A 21332-nucleotide genomic window follows, 5' to 3' on the forward strand; every position below is an offset into this window, starting at 1 on the left:
TCCCAGATGACAAAAGTCACCAGGTCTCTGTCTGCAGGGGACTGGCCAGAGCTGCGGTTGGTGGGGGGCTCCAGCCGGTGCTCAGGCCGTGTGGAGGTCCTCTACCAGGGGGCCTGGGGCACCGTGTGTGACGACCTGTGGGACCTGAATGAAGCTGAGGTTGTGTGCCGCCAGCTGGGGTGTGGTCGGGCCCTGTCCGCTCTTGGGAAAGCCTACTTCGGCGAAGGCTCTGGAGACATCTTCCTGGATAACCTCCAGTGTGCTGGAATGGAACGCTTCCTGGGCCAGTGTGCCCACTCAGGCTGGTTGGAGCACAACTGCGGTCACCATGAGGACGCTGGAGTCATCTGCTCAGGTATCCTCTCCTCAATTTGGGTGGGCACTACTAGTTCTGGAATGCCCAAGACCACCTGCTGGCATCCAGAATCAAGCCAGGGACAGCTACATGACCCTCAGACATGTAGCACTTGAATGTTTCCCTTCTTCCAGCTTGGTTAAACATACCAAGTTTAAGGGTGGGAAGGTGGCTTAGTGATGGAGTGCTTGCCTAGCATGCACAAAGCCCTAGGTTCGATTCCTCAGTACCACATAAACAGAAAAAGTCAGAAGTGGCACTGTGGCTCAAGTGGTAGAGAGCTAGCCTTGAGCAAAAGAAGCTCAAGAATAGTACCCAGGCCCTGAGTTCAAGCTCCATGACTGGCAAAAAAAAAAATCCAAACAAGCAAAAAAAACCAATAACAACAACCACAAAGTGTTAACTACAGTCTACTGGATAAAACCTCTGATTTTCCCCTTTGGGTAGTAAGAATTATCAAAGGCATCTGTGCTCTAAGGAAGATGCAGAGGACATGGTGGGTTAGTTGCTCAGCAGCTGATAATGTACTCACTGATGGAGGCAAGGAATGTAGTAAAGCCTGGGGCTGGCTCATAGTTGGTGTGAACACCTTGACTGTATTTGGCCTGCGCTTGCCTTCTCAGAACCTCTTTTGCAAAGGACTTGTGTGGTACCTCGCTATGAGGGTGCACGTTTGATTATGCTTACTACTATTTTCCTCACTCAGTCATAACACAAGAAAATCTGTCAGCTAAAATGACTTCTTTAAATTGCCTCGTGACAAATTTTTTATAGTACTTATATGTCAACATCTGGCAATAAGTTGGTTACCTCTCGGAAGTCTGTTCTAACAGTCCTGACAAAGAGATACCTTTTAGTAAATTAACAATTGCAATCTCTGACATGACTTTAATAATATTCACTACATAGAATGTATTAACTACATAGAACTGTCCATGTATATGCAGCCCTACTGCATGTGGCTCTCAATTTAAATTTTTTTTAACAAATCATTGTCTATGTCAGGCATAGGCTTAAGAAGCTGATCAGGAGTTTAAAGCCAGCCCAGACTACATAGCAAGAAGTTGTCTCAAACATATGCAAATGGGAGGATACTCTTAGGAGAGGAACAGAAAGGCATAATGTCTATGTGCATCTGATCATATGAAATAATATTTATCAAAATGAGTTCCAGGAAATGGAAAGAAATATATATGCACACATATATGTATGTATGTCTCTGTTTCTGTCTCTCTCTGTCTCTCTCTACATATATGTATGTACATGAAAGTATTGTCTTGGATGTTGGTGATTCATTTGTCCATTGGTTTCATGGTATCATATTGTGTGTGACCTATAACCTAGGCCCAGATTCATAAGCCTATGTGATTTCCAAGTTTCAGCATTGTAGAAGATAATTGTCTGATTTGAGATACCTCTGAAGACCTCCAAAGTGAAATTTGTCCACAACAAAATAAAAAGTTTAAGCCAGATGTGCACTTCCACATCTGCCATTTTCTTACCACCAAGTAGCAAGCCAACAACCACAGAGAAGCTTACTTTTGTGTCTAGAGCTAATTCTGTTGTGCTTTGTTATTTCAAGGGACTAATCTCTCCCATGCTGGATTAATAAACAGGTGTAAAGGTATAATCAAACATCACTTTTAATATTAAAGTCATGGATTTCCCAAAATACTGACACACTGACTTTTCCTCATTTTCAGGTGATAGAGAATCTCAGACGAACAGTCATGGTGAGTCATAGCCTTGCATTTATGGGAGTTAACTGTCAGCTGTACATGACTTTGTTCAGGAATTGTTTTATTCTTATATGTCTGAGTTCACTTCTTGTCCAAAGCACAGAATTTTTCACACTGTTGAGATGCTGTTCGAAAGCCTTATTAGACTGACTTTTGATTTTTCATATGTAATCATGGCATTGTGTGCACGGGATAATGCATCCCACCAATGTGTATATTTTACTAGAAAAGATGGGCTCCTTGGTTTTTAGCTGTTTCCTAACATAGGAAATAATGGATAGATACTTTTGAAATGAATGAATCTATGAGGAAAGGGAGAAACAAGCTAGTCCCAAGACTTACAACTTAGAGGGGAGGCAACCTCCCAGCCTGGGCCTGCTGGACCCCAGACTGGCCTCTGTGGCTGCTCACGTGCCATATCTCTGTCTGCAGGTGACTGGCCAGAGCTCCGGCTGGTGGATGGCCCTGGCCGGTGCTCGGGTCGCGTTGAGGTCCTTCATCAGGGGGCCTGGGGCACCGTGTGTGACGATCTCTGGGACCTGAAAGAAGCTGAGGTTGTGTGCCGCCAGCTGAGGTGTGGTACGGCTATTTCTGGCCCTGGTGAGGCCTACTTTGGCCCAGGTTCCGGAGACATCTTCCTGGACAACTTCCAGTGCTTTGGGATAGAGCAGTACCTGGGCCAGTGTGCCCACTCAGGCTGGTTGGAGCACAACTGCGGCCACCACGAGGATGCCAGTGTCATCTGCTCAGGTAGACAAAAGTCCCTGGGGAAGCCCTGAGTTTGAGCCCCAAGGCCATAAAATAAAAGAAAGACTAGGATAGGATAATACAAGAAGAAGAATAGAATGAACAGAATGAATGGATGTTATCATTGAAACCATTTTTCATGGGTAGAATTCTCCTTCCTTCCCTCTTTCCTTCCCTCTTTCCATCCTTCTATCCTTCCATTCATCCACTCATCATCCTTTGTTCAGTCATCAAGCACCCTCTTGGGACCAGGCCCTGGAAGCAGACATATGCCCTGTCATGGGCAGCTCCGAGATTTGTATTAGAGGTCTTGGAACCAGTACCACCTGGGGCATTACAATTGAGATTTCTGGGCTCTGCTTAGACACTAGGACTAAGTAGGTTTGGAAAGGGGGCTCAAGAGAACTCACTTTAACAGATCCTTCAGGGATTATGCATAGGAGTAGCCAAGAGCACTGTCATGCCCTGGCTCCCTAAGTCATCCTGCTGGAGAAGGGCTGCAGGTGCCCAGTGGGAAGTTCTAGTAGTCTAACTCCTATACTCAGAAAGGCAGCACCCTGTCTCTTCTATACTTCTCCACACAGCCCTTGTCATATCATCTGTCTACCCTTTGGGCTTATTAAGGACAGTGACCTGGGGTCTTTCTTTGTGTTTGCAGATGCGGAAGATGCCCTGCCACCCACACCTCCAGGTATGTCCCTGTTTTTTCCTAGGGAGCTTTCCAATAATCATAACAACAAGAATAATAATAACAGCAACTGCTTATAAATATTAACAGCTAGGCACTGTTCATGAATATACAACTGTCCTTCAATTTATAATTTAGGCATATCATAGGTCAAAAATGAATTTCTTATACCTACTATCCTACTGAAATTCATAGTTTGTCAATACAGCCCACTGATAAGTCTTTGCTGTTTTACATAATCTTATGGGTGAATGGGAGCTGTGTCTCACCGCCAGTCAAAGGAAGACTCATCTCCAGCTTCCCTGTTGTGCGGAAATTGTATGAATGATAGAGGAATGGGGAAAACATGTCTCATGAAAGAAGCTATTCGGGTTATCTGTGGCTATCCCTTCGTGGCTTAGTACATCAGCCATGTAAAATTGTATGAATGATAGAGGAATGGGGAAAACATGTCTCATGAAAGAAGCTATTCGGGTTGTCTGTGGCTGTCCCTTCGTGGCTTAGTACATCAGCCATGTAGACATATGCAGTGGTATAGTGGGTTAGGAATTTGGGCAGGGCTTAGCTGTGAGATTCTTCTGTACCCCAGAGCATCGAGCAGAACCTCTTACTTGTTGGCTTCGTGGGGACACTGAGAGGAGGGGTTCACACCGGGGCCCTCCGCCTTTTCAGCTGGCCCTTTTACATGGTTCCTCCGACAGAACAGCAGACTTCAGCCAATGGGGTAGTAGAGGACTATCCGAGTAAGCCAGCCTTGCTCAAAGACAGGAAGTGGAAGCCACCGGTCCCGTAAAGCACAGTACCCCTTCTGCTATGCTGTTCAAAGCAGTCACAGAGCCCAACTATTCTTAAAGGAGGAAGCCTGGCAATGGGCAAGTATGTCCAGGAATGTGTGGCCTGCTTTGATCTGCCAGAAAACCATAGAGAATATTCAGCAGCAACTTCCTTCTCCATTTGCACTAAGTACGTAGATATTCCCAAGGAAGCACTCACACTTTGCTAACTTCCAAAGGTATTTTCCCCCAGATATCAATAGTATCTCTGTTTTAATCTTTGTTTCTCTCTCCCAGGTCCTTTAGTGAGTTCTTGGGATCCAGTAGCAGGTAAGTTGGACTTATTTTTAAGTTGAAATGGTCATTCCCTGTCAGGAGAATTTCACAGCCAGTGGCAGGTGATATGCTGAAGTACGGCATAAAGGAGCCCTGAGAGCAGCTCGGGCTTCTGTGCTGACACTGTAAATGATGGCTTTTTAGCAGGACAGGAAGCTGCCCAGGGTGACAAGAGAGATTAGAACATGGTTCCCAGTCCACTTGGCCCACATTCACCCAATGCTCTGGTGAGCACTAGCCGCCCTGAGTCAGCCGGTCAGCCATCAACCCCCTGCCTCACATGTACAACTCTGGAGAGCGCGACTCTCAATGTCAGTCTGACAGGCTCTGCTGTTGTAACCTATTAGTGTGATCAATAATCAATCATGGAAGATAGGATGCCAGGTGCCACTACTTCCCACCATTCAGCCCAGGAAAGACTAGGGACCTGCAGAGCTTTGGGAGAAGTATAAGTTGACCAGAGGGACAGAAGGAAGAAAAAATTAAGGAATTTTGTGATTCAGGGACAAGGTTAATGAAATCTCTTGGGTGTTTTCAAATTTCCTCCAGAATAATTTGATGATGCTACATTTTCTGTTTCCTTATGTGCATGCTATCTTAAATATATACATGTGCTATACATGTGTAAATTTATTTATGTTAATGTGACCACTAATATGAAAGGATTTCATTTTGCTGTTACTTTATTTTAACCCTTACAAATCCCCAAACATGCAAGTTTCAGTCTGAGCAGAATGAGTTAAAGGGAACATAACCTATACAGGGGGAAAAAAGATAGACAAGCTCCTACAGAAGATCCCAGTTATAACTTCCCACAACAGTGCACCATGTCCCTTTCTCTTTGTCTCTGACTCGTCAAACTGTAGGGTTGTTCTAGAACTCCTTGCTTCTCACACCTCCTTAACTCTGCATGTATACCCTGTCTCCTTTGTCCCTCCTTCCCAATCTTTAAGAAGACCTATTCTTTGTCTCTCGCAGCAAGCTTTAAGCCACGAGCCATCATTCCTATGGCTATACAAATGACCTCCTGACATTCTTTTTTCCCTATTGTTCCAGGACAAAACAATTCTTGTGGAGGAGTCATTTCTAGTCTTTCCGGCTTATTTTCTAGTCCACAGTATCCAGAAAACTACCCAACAGACATCCAGTGTGTTTGGGAGATCCACGTGGACAAAAAGTTTCATATAGAACTCATGATCCCAAGTTTGAAGTAAGGAAACAGTTATTAGAGAGATTTTATCTAAATAAGTATACTCATTTTCAAAATATAATAAAGGTTCATTTTCTATTGGGAAACATTTAAAGGTCAAAATAGAAGAATATAAAACTCCATAGTCTGTCCAAGTCCAAATTTGGGTTATTTGACACACAATAAATCATCAGCCTATTTGATGGCTTTTCTTTTGATTATTTCCCCTAAAACATCACAGAAATTCTCAATACATACCCGTGGTACACTGAGTCTTAATATCTGTCCTCTTACACTTTGTTTTTTTTCTAATCTAAGTTTTAAATGAGCACTAAGAGACTTTCTTATATACACATTAGACAAATATTTCAGCCTTGGGTTGTGCATTTTCTAAATATTCCACGAAGTGAAAAGAGGCAGAAGAGTCATAGCTTCATCTCTGAAAAGAAGAAAATAGTGATTCCAAAGACACTGTCATGTTTTTATTTTTACGTTTTTTGCATTCTTTATGTCCAGACTCCATAGTACATGCTTTTATGCTTTGTCTGATTCCACTGTCATGATAGCCCAAAGATAGATGTGTTTGTCATCCCCTTAGGGGTGAGGAAAAGAGACTGAGAAGGAAACTTAGATGCTCAAGGAAACCCACACTGGTCAGTCCAAATCTGTTCTGTACCAATATGAGAATTTTTGTCTTTAATAGTGAAGCTGATCATCTCTTCTTATCTATGATTTGTTTAAGAATGGACTTCATTATGATATTTTTCACACATACAAATATGATTCTATGAGTAAATTTACAAAAAAAAAGTCCCTTTTTGTTGTTCATGACACACATCATGTTACAGCAGTCCAAGACCGTGGAATTCCACAGTAAACTAGCCTTAGCCAACCCAGCAAATTATTTTTTTTATTATGACTAACCCCATGACCATAGGGTTAACCCTAGGCAAGCAAGCAAGCAAACAAAGGTCCTAAACCATACTATCTTTGTTAACTAAAACTTGGGTTCATTGTGATTGGCTAAAAACATTAATGATTTTAAAGCTTCTGGCTTAAAGTTGTTACCACCATCTTCACACATTTTTCTCAAGCAAAGACAAAGCACCTGAAAAGGTTAATTAATATTTGTGTATTCATGTGCAATTTAAACTGTACCCCAGATATTCAATGATCAGTTCAGTGATCGCCACGTTTTGGGGGGGCATTGATAACGAGGACATTTGTAACCTGCCACTGACCTCCCCCCCCACCCCGCTTTCTTTCCTCCCAGTCTGGAAGACATTCTTGGATGTCCCTATGACTCGGTTGAGATCTTTGATGGCCCCAGGATCGCCTCCCTCTCCATGGGGAAGTTCTGTACCCCAGCAGCTGTTATGTTTTTCTCCTCCTCAAATATCATGACAGTGGTGTTCCGAAGTGATTACATGATAACCAACACTGGCTTTTATGCTCTGTTTCATGCGATTCCACTGGGAGAAGGGGAGCCAGGTAGGAAGCTTCAAATAAAGCTTTGGGTAAATAAAAGAAGGCAGTTGTTAAGTTGAGAGGGCATCCCCCATGGGCAGAGGCCTGAGATTCAGTTTTAAAAGATCCCCACACATAACTCTATCAGCTGAGCTTCAAAGGTGCTAGGGTTTCTCACCAGGAGAGCCATGTGGCAAGTTACAGTAAGGTGGTGATAGGCAGCTACTGTCCACAGGGTCTGGAGGGTTGTCTGCTATAGCTGGCATCATGGGAGCTGTCCAGAGTGCTGAAATGTGGAGGCCCCATATTCAGGAGACTACCGTCCTCCTCCAGCTGACCCATTTCACACTTTTAATGCACTGGCTTTTAGACCCATCCAAGACCCACCCAAATGAGAGGATTGTTGTTGCCTATTATCTGGGGTGCTATAGCCAGTCACTGCAAACCCAGGTTCAATTTTCACCTGGTAAGCACACCACTGGCCAGTTATGGGACTTCTGGTCTTCAGGGGTCCCTAAGATCTTGGATGAAGTTTCAGTTCATTTGTTTCTGTGTAAGGGATTTCCCTTTATATGATTTTCAGTGGTGTGTCTGAGATCCTACCTTGGGTAAGCTATACAAACTCCAAATTTAAACATCCAGACACTCAAGCCAGGCTCCATTGAGTATAGGAACACAGAGCAAGCAATACAATCCCCTGCCTTGTACTGTCATGTGGATGTGGATATGCGGGGAAAGATCAAGGCATGAGAAACAAGAAATGAGGTTATTTAGGATGAAGGATAAAAACAATAGTAAATATAAAGGCTGAGGATAAAAGGTGACATGTGGGGGCTGGGAAGGTGGCTCAGTGGTAGAGCGCTTGTCTTACATGCATGAGGCCCTGGGTTTGATTCCTCAGCACCACATAAACAGAAAAAGCCAGAGTGGTGCAGTAGCTCAAGTGGTAGGGTGCTATCCTTGAGCTGAAGAGCTGAGGGACAGCACCCAGGCCCAAAGTTCAAGCCCCATGACCGACAAAAAAAAAGTGACATGTGGAGCTTCCTGGGGAAGGGGCTACAGTAGACCCGGTGGGAAAGGAGGGGCTTTCTGGGGAAGAGACATGTGAGGAAGTCCAGAGACATTTCAGGCAGAAAGAAAATGTAAAGGTCTTCGAGAGGAAAGAGCTGGACACATTGGAGCCGCAGAAAGACGGCTGCAGTAGCAGAGCCTGGAGGCCTAGAAAGGGGGTCCTGTCCCTGAGGTATCTCCAGAAGACTGGAGGTAATTCTAACTGACCACAGCCCTTTCACTCAGACACAGCTATTTTCATTGGGCTCTATGAAATCATAGTCACGTCCTTGGCCTGAGGCCCTGCAGGGGTTAAATCTACACATATCCAAGACTCATCCAAAAGAAGTGGGGGATTCTAGTTCCCTAATAACCAGCATTTTGGCATGGAGAAGCTCATTACAAGATTGGCAGTAACCATGACATGCGGGATGCTGAGCTGTGTTTATTCTCATGATCACTGACAGATGCTGGAGTCCTCGTCTTATAGATGAAGGAAACTGAGGCTCGGGGGACAAAAGAACTGATCAGATATTACACAACGAGGGAGCAATAATACTGGGATTCAAACCCACTCTATCTCCCCTCCAGCATCCTTGAGCCTACAATGGAATCAAGATGGTTTTAAAAGTTTTGCCCTTGTGTTTGTCTTAGGCCCAGCACGGGAGATGTTACTCCTTACATATATCCCTTCTCTGTTTAGAAAATGAGCCAGCACTGCGCCTGGTGGGAGGCTCCAGTCGGTGCTCAGGCCGTGTGGAGGTCCTCCATCAGGGGGCCTGGGGCACTGTGTGTGATGACCTGTGGGACATGAATGAAGCCGCAGTTGTGTGCAGACAGCTGGGCTGTGGACCTGCCATTGCTGCTCTGGGAAAAGCCTCCTTTGGCCCAGGCTCTGGAGACATCCTCCTGGACAACATCCAGTGTTCCGGAAGTGAGAACCACCTCGGTCAGTGCCCCAGCACTAGCTGGTCAGACCATAACTGTGACCACAATGAGGATGCTGGCGTTGTCTGCTCAGGTATCCCCTCCTCTCCTCTCCTCATTCTGTGAAGCATCTTAGTGATGGGTGGAGGTCACACAGCAGGGCCAGGGAACCAGGGCCAGTCGCTAACAGACGAATGCCCATTGAACCAAGTAGACACAGGATACTAAAAACCTGACTGATCCACACACAAACACACCAGAGCCACTCAAATGGCTGATGCCTTCTCCGGAGAAAGCAATGTCATTTGTGCTTACTTGTAAAATACAAAGTCTGATTGCTTAAGAGCTTCTCATGCTAGAAATTCGTCATTTTTTGTCTTCAGTGAATTTGTTAGGATGTACGTCTTTTACATTCTGAATGCACTTCTTTTCCATGCCTGTAGATGCTGGGGACTGGGCAGCAGCAGTGACTCCGAAGCCCCCAGGTAGGTATAACACTGAATTTCCATTTCTGCCGAGTTAAAGAGAAATATGACCTGTGCTCACAAGTACAGTCACTAAGGCACAGCGAGATCCAGGGCAGCAGTCTCTTTTTGTTTTGTAAGTGCACTATGGCGTTTAAAATTCTGGGTTCTGCAACTGAGAAAATGCACGGCACATGTGAAGCCAACCACGGGTGTCTCATCTGCTCCCACAGAAGGAAGCAACGTGTGTGGCGGCATCATTTCCAGTCTCTCGGGTTCCTTCTCCAGTCCCTGGTACCCTACCAACTACCCCACGGACGTGGAGTGTGTCTGGGTGATACACGTGGCCGAGGCGTTCCACATAGAGCTGATGATCCCCACTGTGCAGTAAGCAGCTTTGACTTTCTCGAGTCTAAAAGCCAGGCTGGATCTGAACCTCCCAAACACATGCCCTTTCCAATAGACAAATCCTTACCCGTTTTCAATGAGAATTGGTCTGGTCATGGGAGCTATAATAATATTCCAGGCATAGCTCAGCCTCCTATTCAATGAGAGAATAGTCCACAAACATCCAGATGCCAGGCGGCCATGGAGCCGTACGTGGCTGGAATGAATGCTGCTCACAGACGCTGCCCTCGTCCCTGCACCCTCAGAGACACAAGCTGCTTCCAGTTCAGTGCACATCTGCCCTTCCTCTTACCTACTTGAGTGCTACACAATCAAAATCTTGCTCCTCTTCCCTTCAAGAAGTTCTAGCATATTCCTACCTGGAATTTTCTTTTACAAATTACAGGGTTTCTTTCATTCCTCCCATTGTGTAGCTTATACTTCCTACACCTTTCTCTAATCAAAGGTGTTCTCCTATTTAAGTGTGTCTATAAGCATGTATACACTCCGGCCGTTGGTATGCACCACAGCTTGGTGTGAGGTCCCCTCCCAGTGCCAAGCCCACAGATATGTGAGTCTCCTATAGAAAGCATCACAGCATGTCTCTTTGTATATTTTCAGTCATCTCAGATTACTTATAATTCCTAATACACAGTAAATGCTTTATAAATAGTTTATATATTATTTAGGAGTAATGGCAAGAAAAAAGTCTGCTTATATTCTGTACAGATACTAATTTTTCAAATATTATGAATCCACAGTTGGTTGAATCCTCAGATTTAAAATCTGCAGATAGAGAACCAACTGTATACACATGCATATATTCATATACAAGACATGCACATGAGTGACCTTCTATGGGGAAGAATACTTTGCCTGGTAATGTTTAACCATATATTCATATACACGTATATATTCATACATATATTCATCTATTCATATGCATATATTCATATACATGCATATATTCATACACAAGGGCATGCATATGAGTGACCTTCTATGGGGGAAGAATACTTTGCCTGGTAATGTTTAACCCTGATTTCATGTCTCTGCTGGGCCACATCTGGGTCATTCACTCTTCCTGGATTTGCCTTACCATGTGTCCCAGACCTCATCCGTGTTTTCTATCTGTGTGCATTGGCCACAGCGTGGTCAAGGGTCTGAAGGGCTCTGAATACAAAGGGTACGTAGTGGAGTGAGGGGTAAATTCAGCTGGTTTTATATGGTGACTAAATTCTTTTTGGATAAAGAGGACATAACCTAGTGTCAGGGGGAACTGTTTTTTTCTGAGCAAACTATACTTACAAATTCATTCATTCAAAGCATATATGTTCATGAGAATACATGAGAATTTTGGTACCATATCCTTCAAATCTGTGAAATTCACAGTTCTAATGTTTTAGGCAACAGGATAGTATTCTATCAGTTCTGGAAAATAGCTATTCCAAAACTGTTTGACCCACGTCTATAATGTAATGGTTGATATTCCAGCTTAAATTCCTATGATAGTTGGGAAGCATACAAGTCCAGGAGGGGCCTGGGGCAGAGGACAGTTGCTGAATGGAATGGACGTGATGTGTTGAAGTCCAAATTTGTTATTTGCTTTTTTTCTCAGAACATAACATTCATTTGATTTATAGAGTGGTTTCAAGTAGGAATAAGTGATTCTGCGCTCTCTCAGGACTTTGGCTAGGTCTGGAGACCTTGTTGATTGTCACAATTGGAGCGTGTTGCTGCCATCTAGTGGATAGTGTTCAGGGCTGCTGCTGAATGTTCTCTAAAGCACAAGGCAGTTTCCCAGCCCTTCCCTTCCCTTCTGCTCCCCTTCCCTATCCTACCCTCTCCTCTCCTCCCCTCCCTTCTCCTTCCCTCTGGGGGAGGTGCTGGGATGGTGGAATTCTGATTGACACTTGAGATGATTTTTGTTTTCCCATTTCAATGACCACAAAACTCCCATACTGGATTTGTTGAAAAAAGGATACATATTTCAATTATGTCATATCATTCCCACGGTTTCTTTCCTTCTGAGAAAATAATTTCTCAGGTCCAAAGGTCACCTGGGTTAAACTAGATAAAATAAGGCACAGTAAAAAACTTTTTAAAAAATTTTTTGGCAAACAAGGATTCATGTCACCCCACCAGAGACGGTTCGAGAGCACCCCTGAGAGCCGGCCAGGGGAAGCCCGTGACAGTGCACACGGCGAAGAAATGCCTGCGAGGCTGCCTTTCCTATTAGAAAGCCCTGGTGTTGACTGCTTCTGGTGCAGCCTAATTTCTGTTTCCTTTACCACAGACAAATTTGCCTATGTTTGCAAGCCAAGCAGGGCTAAGGTCACTTACACAACCCACTTGGCTTGTCCGCTTCAGGATTCTTTAAGGCTGGTCTCCATTTTCATTTCACTCTTACTATTCTCACTGTGTGCCTTGCATACAAGTTTTATCACTCACTTTCTCCTAACAATTAAAAATGGTTTATTTTTAGGTCGGTGGCTTCTCCCCGCCTCCCCACTGGAATAAATATGCTCTGCATAGTAAGCTTCCAAATCTGGTATTTAGTTTGTTTGCAAATTGTAATGGTGTCCACTGAGTGGGTATATTTTATGGGGTGAGATGCTGTAATGTGGGCATCAAAGGCGGCTTACTGTTTAGGTGCAAACGTATGTACCTAACACTTTGTCATGGTAGGTTTCCCACACTTATTGCTGAACTTATCCCCCTACCATGAGGGTTCCAGTATGGGAATGTGCTTTGTTGTATGAGGAAATAGACAAGACCTCAGTTCTTAATCAGCTGGAAAAACAATCAAATAATACTTGAATAAGCCATTAACTCAAGGGACAATTTTAGATAGTGTTAAGCTGCTATGAAGTTAATGCATTAGAAACTACAGTGTTTTGCTGGAGCAAAGTAGAAGCGAGCGTGGTTAGCACAGACTGATTGTCCAAGTTAGGGTCATCCACAGTAAAGATAGAGTTAGACTCCAGGTAGAGCAGAAGAGGGTGGGAGAAGCTGAAGGCCAGGGTTCAAGGTGAGAAGCTGCTAAAATACACAAGGTAAGAAAGTCTAGCAGATGGGCAGCCCTGGGAGAAGGCACACGAGGCAGAGTCCGAGAGACTCCTAGGTCGAGCCGTGTGTGGAGATGAGGTAGAAGGAGTTGGAAGGGGTTCCTGTGCCGATGTCTCTGGGAAAACTGATGCTGCCGTTATTTGCTCAGGCTGGAGGACATCTCAGGGTGCCCTTATGACTTTGTGGAGGTGTTCGATGGACAGCCAGCCGCCTCGCGATCCCTGGGCCGAGTATGTGCTGGCACCGGGCTCACGTTCCTCTCTTCTTCAAACGTCATGACTGCAGTGTTCAGAAGCGATGCCATGGTCACCAACACAGGGTTTTACGCTCTGTACAACACCATCCAGCAAGATGAAAGCCAGAGTGGTGGGTATTGTCACACGCTCCCTGGAAGGAAATATGTGTAGCTTATTTACAAGCTTCTCTCCTTTAGTAGAGAAGATTGTAAATCCCACCTGACTTGTCCCACGCCTCTGATGACATTGTACTGACACCGAGAGTCACCAGCTCCAGTCCTCACCCTGCTCTGTCCTCTCTGAGGAAAGAGACGACTGACATTGCATCTTGCATTGTCTGTTGCATGCTGACAGAGGACCCGATTAAGCGCCTTCTTCCCCCAAAGGAAAGGAAAACCCAATAAGAAAAATCATTCAAGCTGGGTGCCCGTGGCTTATGCCTGGCATCCTAGCTACTCAGCAGACTGAGATCTGAGGATCGCGGTTCAAAGTCAGCCCAGGCAGGAAAGTCCGTGAGACTTATCTCCAAACCAGAAGTGGCACTGTGACTCAAGTAGAGTACCCCCCTCGAGCTGAAGAGCTGAGGGACAGCGCCCAGGCCCAGAGCTCAAGTCCCATGACCAACAAAAAAAGAAAAAAGAAAAATCATTCAGGTGAAAAAATCATCTCCAACTACTACTATCAGCCCACAAGCTCCTGGCTGAACCTAGTACATACTGTCCGGAACACATACAAACCTCTTAGGTTCTACAGCAGGTACAGGAAGTGATTCAGAGCACTGGTTTCCTAGAGTGACACAAAGTTGTCACCAATTGAGGTACTTTTGAGAGTTGAAAGGGATTCTAAAATAAATAACAGGTATTAGTACTCAGTGGCCATAAGCCAGGGCTATCTCAGGAAATCAGGACACTGGGCTATTCTACCTAGGGGTCCCCAAGTCTAAAAAAACATTTCAACTTGGAGAAAGTTCTAGAGCTCGAAGATGGCCCTGTACTCATGGAAGTCCCCGTTTCCCCGTCCCCCAGGTCTGGCCCTGCGGCTGGCGAATGGTAGCCACAGGTGTGAGGGCCGAGTGGAAGTCTCCTACAACGGCACCTGGGGCACCGTCTGCGATGACAGCTGGGACCTGGCAGATGCCAAGGTGGTGTGTGAGCAGCTGGGCTGCGGGGAAGCCATGGCAGCCCCGACTCAGAGCTACTTTAACGGAGGAACTGGCCGCATCCTGCTAGATGATGTGCGGTGCACGGGGAAGGAAGCCAAGGTGTGGCAGTGCACACACAACGGATGGTTCTCCCACAACTGCGGGCACCATGAGGACGCCAGCGTCATCTGCTCAGGTGAGCACTGCGGGCACACAGCTCCCCGGGGGGAGGGCCGGCTCCCCAGCAGAGGCCTCCATGCTAGCGCACAGTCAGCAACCAGCCCTGGGCAGCAGGCAAGTTAGGTCAATATGTTTAAGGATTTGTTTTCTTTCTCCTTAGTTATTGTGTGTATAAAATGGTCCAGATCCCACCTGAAAAGCTTTGATGATTAACTAGAGGGTCGGAACCATCACACATTGTATTCTTTGGTTATTAACTAAGGGGTTGGAACCATCACACATTGTATTCTTCGTGTGGCATGCCCAGGCATTGGAGGCAGTCCATTCTCCCGAGTAGAAACAGTAGCTGGTTCCTAGCCAGAGCTGCACTCAAGCCAAATTCTGTGCTACAACCAGTGTATTTGTGTTCTCGTTTAATCTTTGTAGCTTCTAACCATGTCAGCCATTAGGATGTTGACTTTAAGAAAGAAAAGGAAGATCCAAGATCACATGTACTCCGAAAATACTGCCTTGCTGAGCTCAACTCTGTTAAAAAGCTCACTGGTGGCTCACGCCTATAATCCTAGCTACTCAGGAGACTAAGATGTAAAGATCACAGTTCAAAGCCAGCCCAGGCAGGAAAGTCCATGAAACTCTTATCCCCACTTAACCACCAGAAAACTGGAAGCAGCACTGTGGCTCATGTGGTAGAGCACTAGCCTTGTGCTGAAGAGCTCAGGGACAGCATCCAGGCCCAGAGTTCAAGCCCCACGACTGACCAAAAAGAAAAAAAAAAGAATGAAGAAAAAAATCTCAGTCACTGCAAATAAGTATGGGGCTGCATTTGAGCCACCAAGAATAATATGTACGCCCTTACCCAGAAGGCACTTAACTTTCAGCCAACTTTGATGTGTTTCGATACTGCTGTCTCCATGGCTCACAACAGAATATCATTGATTCATTACAAGTACCAGATTTTTGTAATGACTGATGGCAACCATCTTCCCCTATCTGTCTCTCATGGCCTCCCCTGTCTTTGATAGGTATCAATGCCAGTCCAAGCAGAGGACCAACAGGTACTGTTCAGCCCTACCTACCGTTCATTCTGTTTGCCAGGTCTCTGATGTACAAACAGTCCACTGGGGTTGACCACACAGTGGGGCGAGGGGCTACCAAGGTGAAAGCAAGAGAGGTAGGAAGGAAGAAGGGTTCAGATAGGCCTGAGATGCGAGAGATGGGGTCTCCCTGAGTCATGTCTGCTGTGGAGAGAGGACCATAGGGCTGCGCTGTGGTACACCAGAAGGAGCAAACATGTAGACACCTCAGGGTCAACTTCAACAAAAGTGGTATGGTGTGGTATGGTATGGTGAGATGCAAATGTCCAAGCCCTTGAGCTATCATACACCCTCCTGTCCATGGGCGTAGCTTTTGAGGTCAATGTTCCTGAGTATTCTATTCTATTCTATTCTATTTTTCTTACTTTATTTTTGTGCTGGTACCTGGGCTTGAACTCCAGTCCTCATGTTTTTTCACTTAAAGTGGGTGCTTTACCACTTGAGTCACATCTCCAATTCTGGCTTTTTGCTGGTTCCTTGAAGATAAGAGTCTCACAGATTTGTCTTTCCAGGGGATCTGGCTTCAAAACACAATCCTCAGCTCTGTCTCCTGAGTAGCTAGGATTATAGGCGGGAGCCACCAGAGCCTGGCTCCAAGTTCCTGAGTATTTTCGATGAGTGTTCTGGATAAAAGTCTTTGCTCATGGTACTTTTTTTTTCCTCTGCATTTTTACAGGCATCTCAGATGACACCACCTTTACAGGTATACTTCAGCTTTGTATGTACTGTCTTGTGTGTGCTTTATTTTCCATTTAGCTATTCCTGAATCTAGAAGGATATCCTTCCATGTGTATGCATATGTATAGCTAATATTGCAGCTAAAATTGGACACTTTAGGTAATCTTGGTCTTGATTTCAGCTAAGATTTGTGTCTAATTGTTAAAAGATAAACTTTGGCATATTAAAATTTTAAAGCTGAGCACAGTGCTCATGCCTGTAATCTCAGCTACTCAGGAGGCAAAGACCTGGAGATCTTGCCATGGGGAACAGAACAACATTTGCAAGATTCCCATCTCAGCCAATAAACAAGGTATGATGGTGTGAACATGTCATCCCAGTATACAGGAAGCATAAATAAGAGAGTCATGATCCAGGATAGCGTGGGCATATAGACTCTATTCAAAAAGTCACTTGAGCAAAAAGGAATGGGTGCATGGTCCAAATCGTAGAGAACCCGCCCCGCAAAAATAAGGAAGCACTTTGGAATTGAGTGACTCCAAAATGAAATAGTTTAGGACTCCACTGAATGGCCACCGAAGTCCAGGGCACCCTGCGTGGGGACTTGAAGGGGGAGGGGAGCCCTGACAGTGTAGATTTGGAGGCAATCAAAGAAAACGTTTGGTGATAGTGGAGCAGTGGCCATCTTGGCATCATTTCAGCGTGAATCCCCAGAGACAAGTTGGAAGCTTCTGATTGGCCAAAGCAGTTTATACTGCATGGAATTTTGATTTGCTAATGTAGGAACCCAGATCACTAGATCAGTTTAAATTATTTTAATAAACTCATCTGGGGGGGGGAGTAGTTTGCTGATCTTGGGTGGTTTATAACAAACCCACTGTGCTGAGGGAGATTACTTGGCCCTGCATTGTGTTTATTCCTTGATATTTTTTTCACTATCGTTGCCTGTGTGTGCCTATCTGTGCTCGTGATTCTGCTGCTTTCTCTCCACAAAAACACATGCCGTGATGGTCATCTGCAGAGGACCATGATGGAGGGTTGAAGGACCCAACCTTCAGCAGCAGCAGCCTACTTCTTTTTGTTATTTGTTTGGTTTGGTTTGGAGACAGGGTTTTACTACATAGACTAGGTTTGTTTCCTTTTAGTTTTGTTTCTATGGGACAGAGTTTAGCTATGGAGCTCAGGCTGTCCTCCAACGTGTGATCCTCCTGCCTCAGCCTCCCCAGTGTTGGGATCCCAGGCCCATATCACCATGTCTGGCTTGTTTTCCTCCTGTTCTCATCGTATCCCACTTTAAAAAACAAACAAACAAAAAAGAACAGAAACAGAAACTGTTCAAGTCAATAACCTTTTGTAATGGAGTTTCTTCACTTTCTTACAGATGAAGATTTCCACTGTGGTGGTTTGCTCACAAATATTTCTGGCTCTTTCTCCAGCCCTTGGTATCCCAAAAAATACCCCACAAATGTGGTGTGTACCTGGGACATCCAAGTGGACAGCAGGGCTCACATCAGACTTACATTTGAAGTAGTCAAGTGAGTAGTTCCTGCTGGTACTAGCACCTTCCTTCAGCCATGCATACCAGTTTTGGCTCCTTCTTTGCTCCCTCCTCTCCCTTCCACCCAACACCCCCCCCCAAAAAAAACCCTCCATATTTAGAGGCCCAGCATCCATTGCTCATGCCCGTAATTCTAGCTACTTAAGAGACTGAGATCTGAGGGTCACAGTTCAAAACCAGCCTGGGTAGGAAAGTCCATGAAACTCTTATCTCCAATTAACCACCAAAAAGCTAGAAGTAGAGCTATAGTTTCCCTGGTGGAGTGCAAAGTAGCTCAGGGACAGCATCCAGGCCCTGATTCCAAACCCCAGGACAGGCACATACAAAAAAATAGTGAGCAAGGCCTGGAAATTCATTGCGATGTTGATGCAAACTTTACACAAGCAGATCATTTAATCCAGCATTTCCAGTCCCAGGAGTCTTGTCTGCAGATACAATCTCTTGTGCATGCACTGAGGACAATCATGGCAGTATATACATGTTTTACATAGTAGGACAGACACCATCTAGCTGTCCATCTCTTGTGGATCAGTTAAGTAACTATGGGTATATCCTTAGCTGTCACATGCATTGTGGATATTGAACAATACTATAGCCCACTCCTACTTGTGCAAAGACTATCTCTGGAAGGAAATGAAAGAAACTGTTCATTGGAGCTGCTTCTAGGAAGCAGCGGCTTCCTGTTGTGGCAATGAAGAGAGAAAAATTAAGGACAGAAGAAAATCTTACTTTTTGCCATGAACCGTCTATGCCATTAGAATTCTATTCCATGTGCTTATATGCATAGTCATAAAATACCATTGGTGCACAATTTTAAGAAACTTAAAAATAAAAACAGGAGAGTAGCACTTCCTCCAACCTGTGAGAAGAGAGGTCAATTTCTGGCAGCTTGTCCCCAACTTTTTTCTTGGGTTCATCTGGGCAATTGCTTCCTGGAGAAAAAAAAATTCCAATAGTCTGAGCTTAAATGACACCACTTCATTTCACAGAATGGAAAATTTCTATGGCTGTCCCTATGACTTCATTGAAATCTTTGATGGCCCACAAAGTGAAACCTTTTCACTGGGACGATTCTGCTCAGAAACAACCCCAATATTTACCTCCTCATCAAACCAGATGACCGTGGTGTTCCACAGTGATGAAATCGTCACCAACATTGGCTTCTATGCATCTTATGAGGCTCTGATACAGGATGAGAGTGACACAGGTAGGTCCTTCAGTCATCTCCACCCCCAGCCCTGGTCTCACAATGATGATGACTTTGAATGACCACTTAGTTCAGTGGGCACTAGGGACTGAGAGAGGTTTTCTAGGCTCCTTAGGAGTCATATCTACTAAGATGTGACTTGAAGAGCGTCTTCCATTACCCTGCCCTGGCACACATACATCTGAGATTAGAGCTAAACACACGAGGCTGAGAAGGGGGACTTGGCCAGGCCTATGTTGGAGACTTTCGTTCACAATGGTGTCAAAGAATGTTCCTTGGCTGGGCACTGGTGGCTCACACCTGTCATCCTAGCTACTCAGGAGGCTGAGATCTAAGGATCCCGGTTCAAAGCCAGCTGGGCAGGAAAGTCTTTGAGACTCTTATCTACAATTAACCACTAGAAAACCAGAAGTGGTGCTGTGGCTCAAGTCCTAGAGCACTTGCCCTGAGCTGAAGAGCTGAGGGACAGCGCCCAGGTCCAGAGTTCAAGCCCCACAACTGACGAAGAGAGAGAGAGAGAAAGAATGTTGTTCCAGTCAGGAGTGGTGGCTCGGTCTTATAACCCAAGCTACTTGAGAGGTGGAGATCAGGAGATCATGGTTTGAAACCAGCCTGGGCATAAAAGTATGTGAGACTCCATTTTACTCAGTTGCTGGGCATGATGGTATGTGCCTACCATCCCCAGTGACATGGGGAAACACAAACAGAAGAACTGCAGCCCGGCCGGGGCAGGCAAGACCCTACCAATAACTAATACCAAAAGGGGCTGGAGGTATGGCTTAAGTAGTAGAGCACCTGCCCAGCAAACATGAAGCCCTGGGTTCAATCCCTTATACTGCCACACAAATAAAACATGTTCATACGTGGTCATTGTCAACTTACCCAGGCCTTTGGAGGCCGTCTTTGAACTCTGTGAAGCACAGAGCTGGTGCATTTAAAAGCAACCTCCCCTCCATTGCATTGCCATGAGAGATGCAACTTGGAATGCTTCTGTAGCTAGATTTAGCCCCCAGGGCCCCCTTCGGCTGGGAGTGGGAGTGTGGAGGCCGCAAAGCCGGTGGGTGCCCTGGGGGCCTCACTCGGCGTCTGTCCTCCAGCTGTGGGCCTCAGGCTGGCCGACGGCAGCCACGCGTGTGAGGGCCGCGTGGAGCTGCACTACAACGGCAGCTGGGGCACCGTGTGCGACGACGCGTGGGACCTGAGGGACGCCCGGGTGGTGTGCAGGCAGCTGGGCTGTGGCGGAGCCCTGGCGGCCCTCGGGCGGGCACACTTCGAGCGAGGCGTGGGCCCCATCGCCCTGGACGACGTGGAGTGCGCGGGGTCAGAAGGCCGGCTGTGGCAGTGTCTGCACGGGGGCTGGTTCTCCCACAACTGTGGCCACCACGAAGACGCGGGCGTCATCTGCACAGGTGGGCTGGGGTCTCAGCCGGGAGGGTGGGCCTGTGACTTCTTCCCACCCCGGGGAGCCCTCTGCAGGGGGAGGAGACGGGGTGGGGACTAGGGACAGGCCCCAGACCGTTACCCCTGACACTTCAGCCATTCCGGTTCTCACATTCCCACCTGCCACCCACGGTGTGGCTTTCACACTTCCTTCTTCATGCTTTGCCCATCCTAAGTACAGAGCCAGATCCACCTGCCACAGACAGACAGTACTTGAAAACAGACAGGCTGGCCATACATCCTGTTTAAATTGCTTTAAAAGTGACGGTGAACTCACTTCAGTCAATTCACACCCGTGCACATCTGAAAATATTCCTATTTAGAATGGAACTAAATGTAAATTAAAATTTTTAAGGCAATAAATATGCAAGTCTTAAGAGAGATGATATGCTATTGCAAATTACCCCAGTCCTCACAGTGACAACTCACTCCGCTTTACACTTCTAAGAGTGGAGGGGTGAACAGAGAACTTCCCTAAAAGAAAGCCAGGAGCGCAGATCCACATCCGGGGCTCTTATTAGGCAGCCTCTCCCAGCTGAGCTTCTGCAGATAAATTCAGGCATGTAGTCACACGTCCCCCATCTATTCCTGTATCCTACTAGGCCTT

The 21332-nt window shown here is 45.7% G+C and overlaps 1 protein-coding gene across 1 annotated transcript in view; it reads left to right on the plus strand.

The window, feature by feature from the left end:
* Positions 1-21332, plus strand: part of LOC138803855 (scavenger receptor cysteine-rich domain-containing protein DMBT1-like) — a 202241-nt gene that overhangs the window by 160342 nt on the left and 20567 nt on the right. The window contains 15 exon segments of the mRNA XM_069987925.1: positions 50-355; positions 2446-2844; positions 3500-3532; positions 4600-4632; positions 5695-5848; positions 7101-7318; positions 9048-9365; positions 9715-9756; positions 9969-10122; positions 13340-13557; positions 14453-14764; positions 15771-15803; positions 17902-18055; positions 19068-19285; positions 20383-20694. Of these exon segments, the coding sequence (XP_069844026.1) occupies positions 50-355; positions 2446-2844; positions 3500-3532; positions 4600-4632; positions 5695-5848; positions 7101-7318; positions 9048-9365; positions 9715-9756; positions 9969-10122; positions 13340-13557; positions 14453-14764; positions 15771-15803; positions 17902-18055; positions 19068-19285; positions 20383-20694 (2904 nt within the window).

This window comes from Dipodomys merriami, unplaced genomic scaffold (genome assembly GCF_024711535.1).
Source record: "Dipodomys merriami isolate MVZ:Mamm:240054 unplaced genomic scaffold, mDipMer1.0.p SCAF_35, whole genome shotgun sequence".
NCBI lineage: Eukaryota > Metazoa > Chordata > Mammalia > Rodentia > Heteromyidae > Dipodomys > Dipodomys merriami.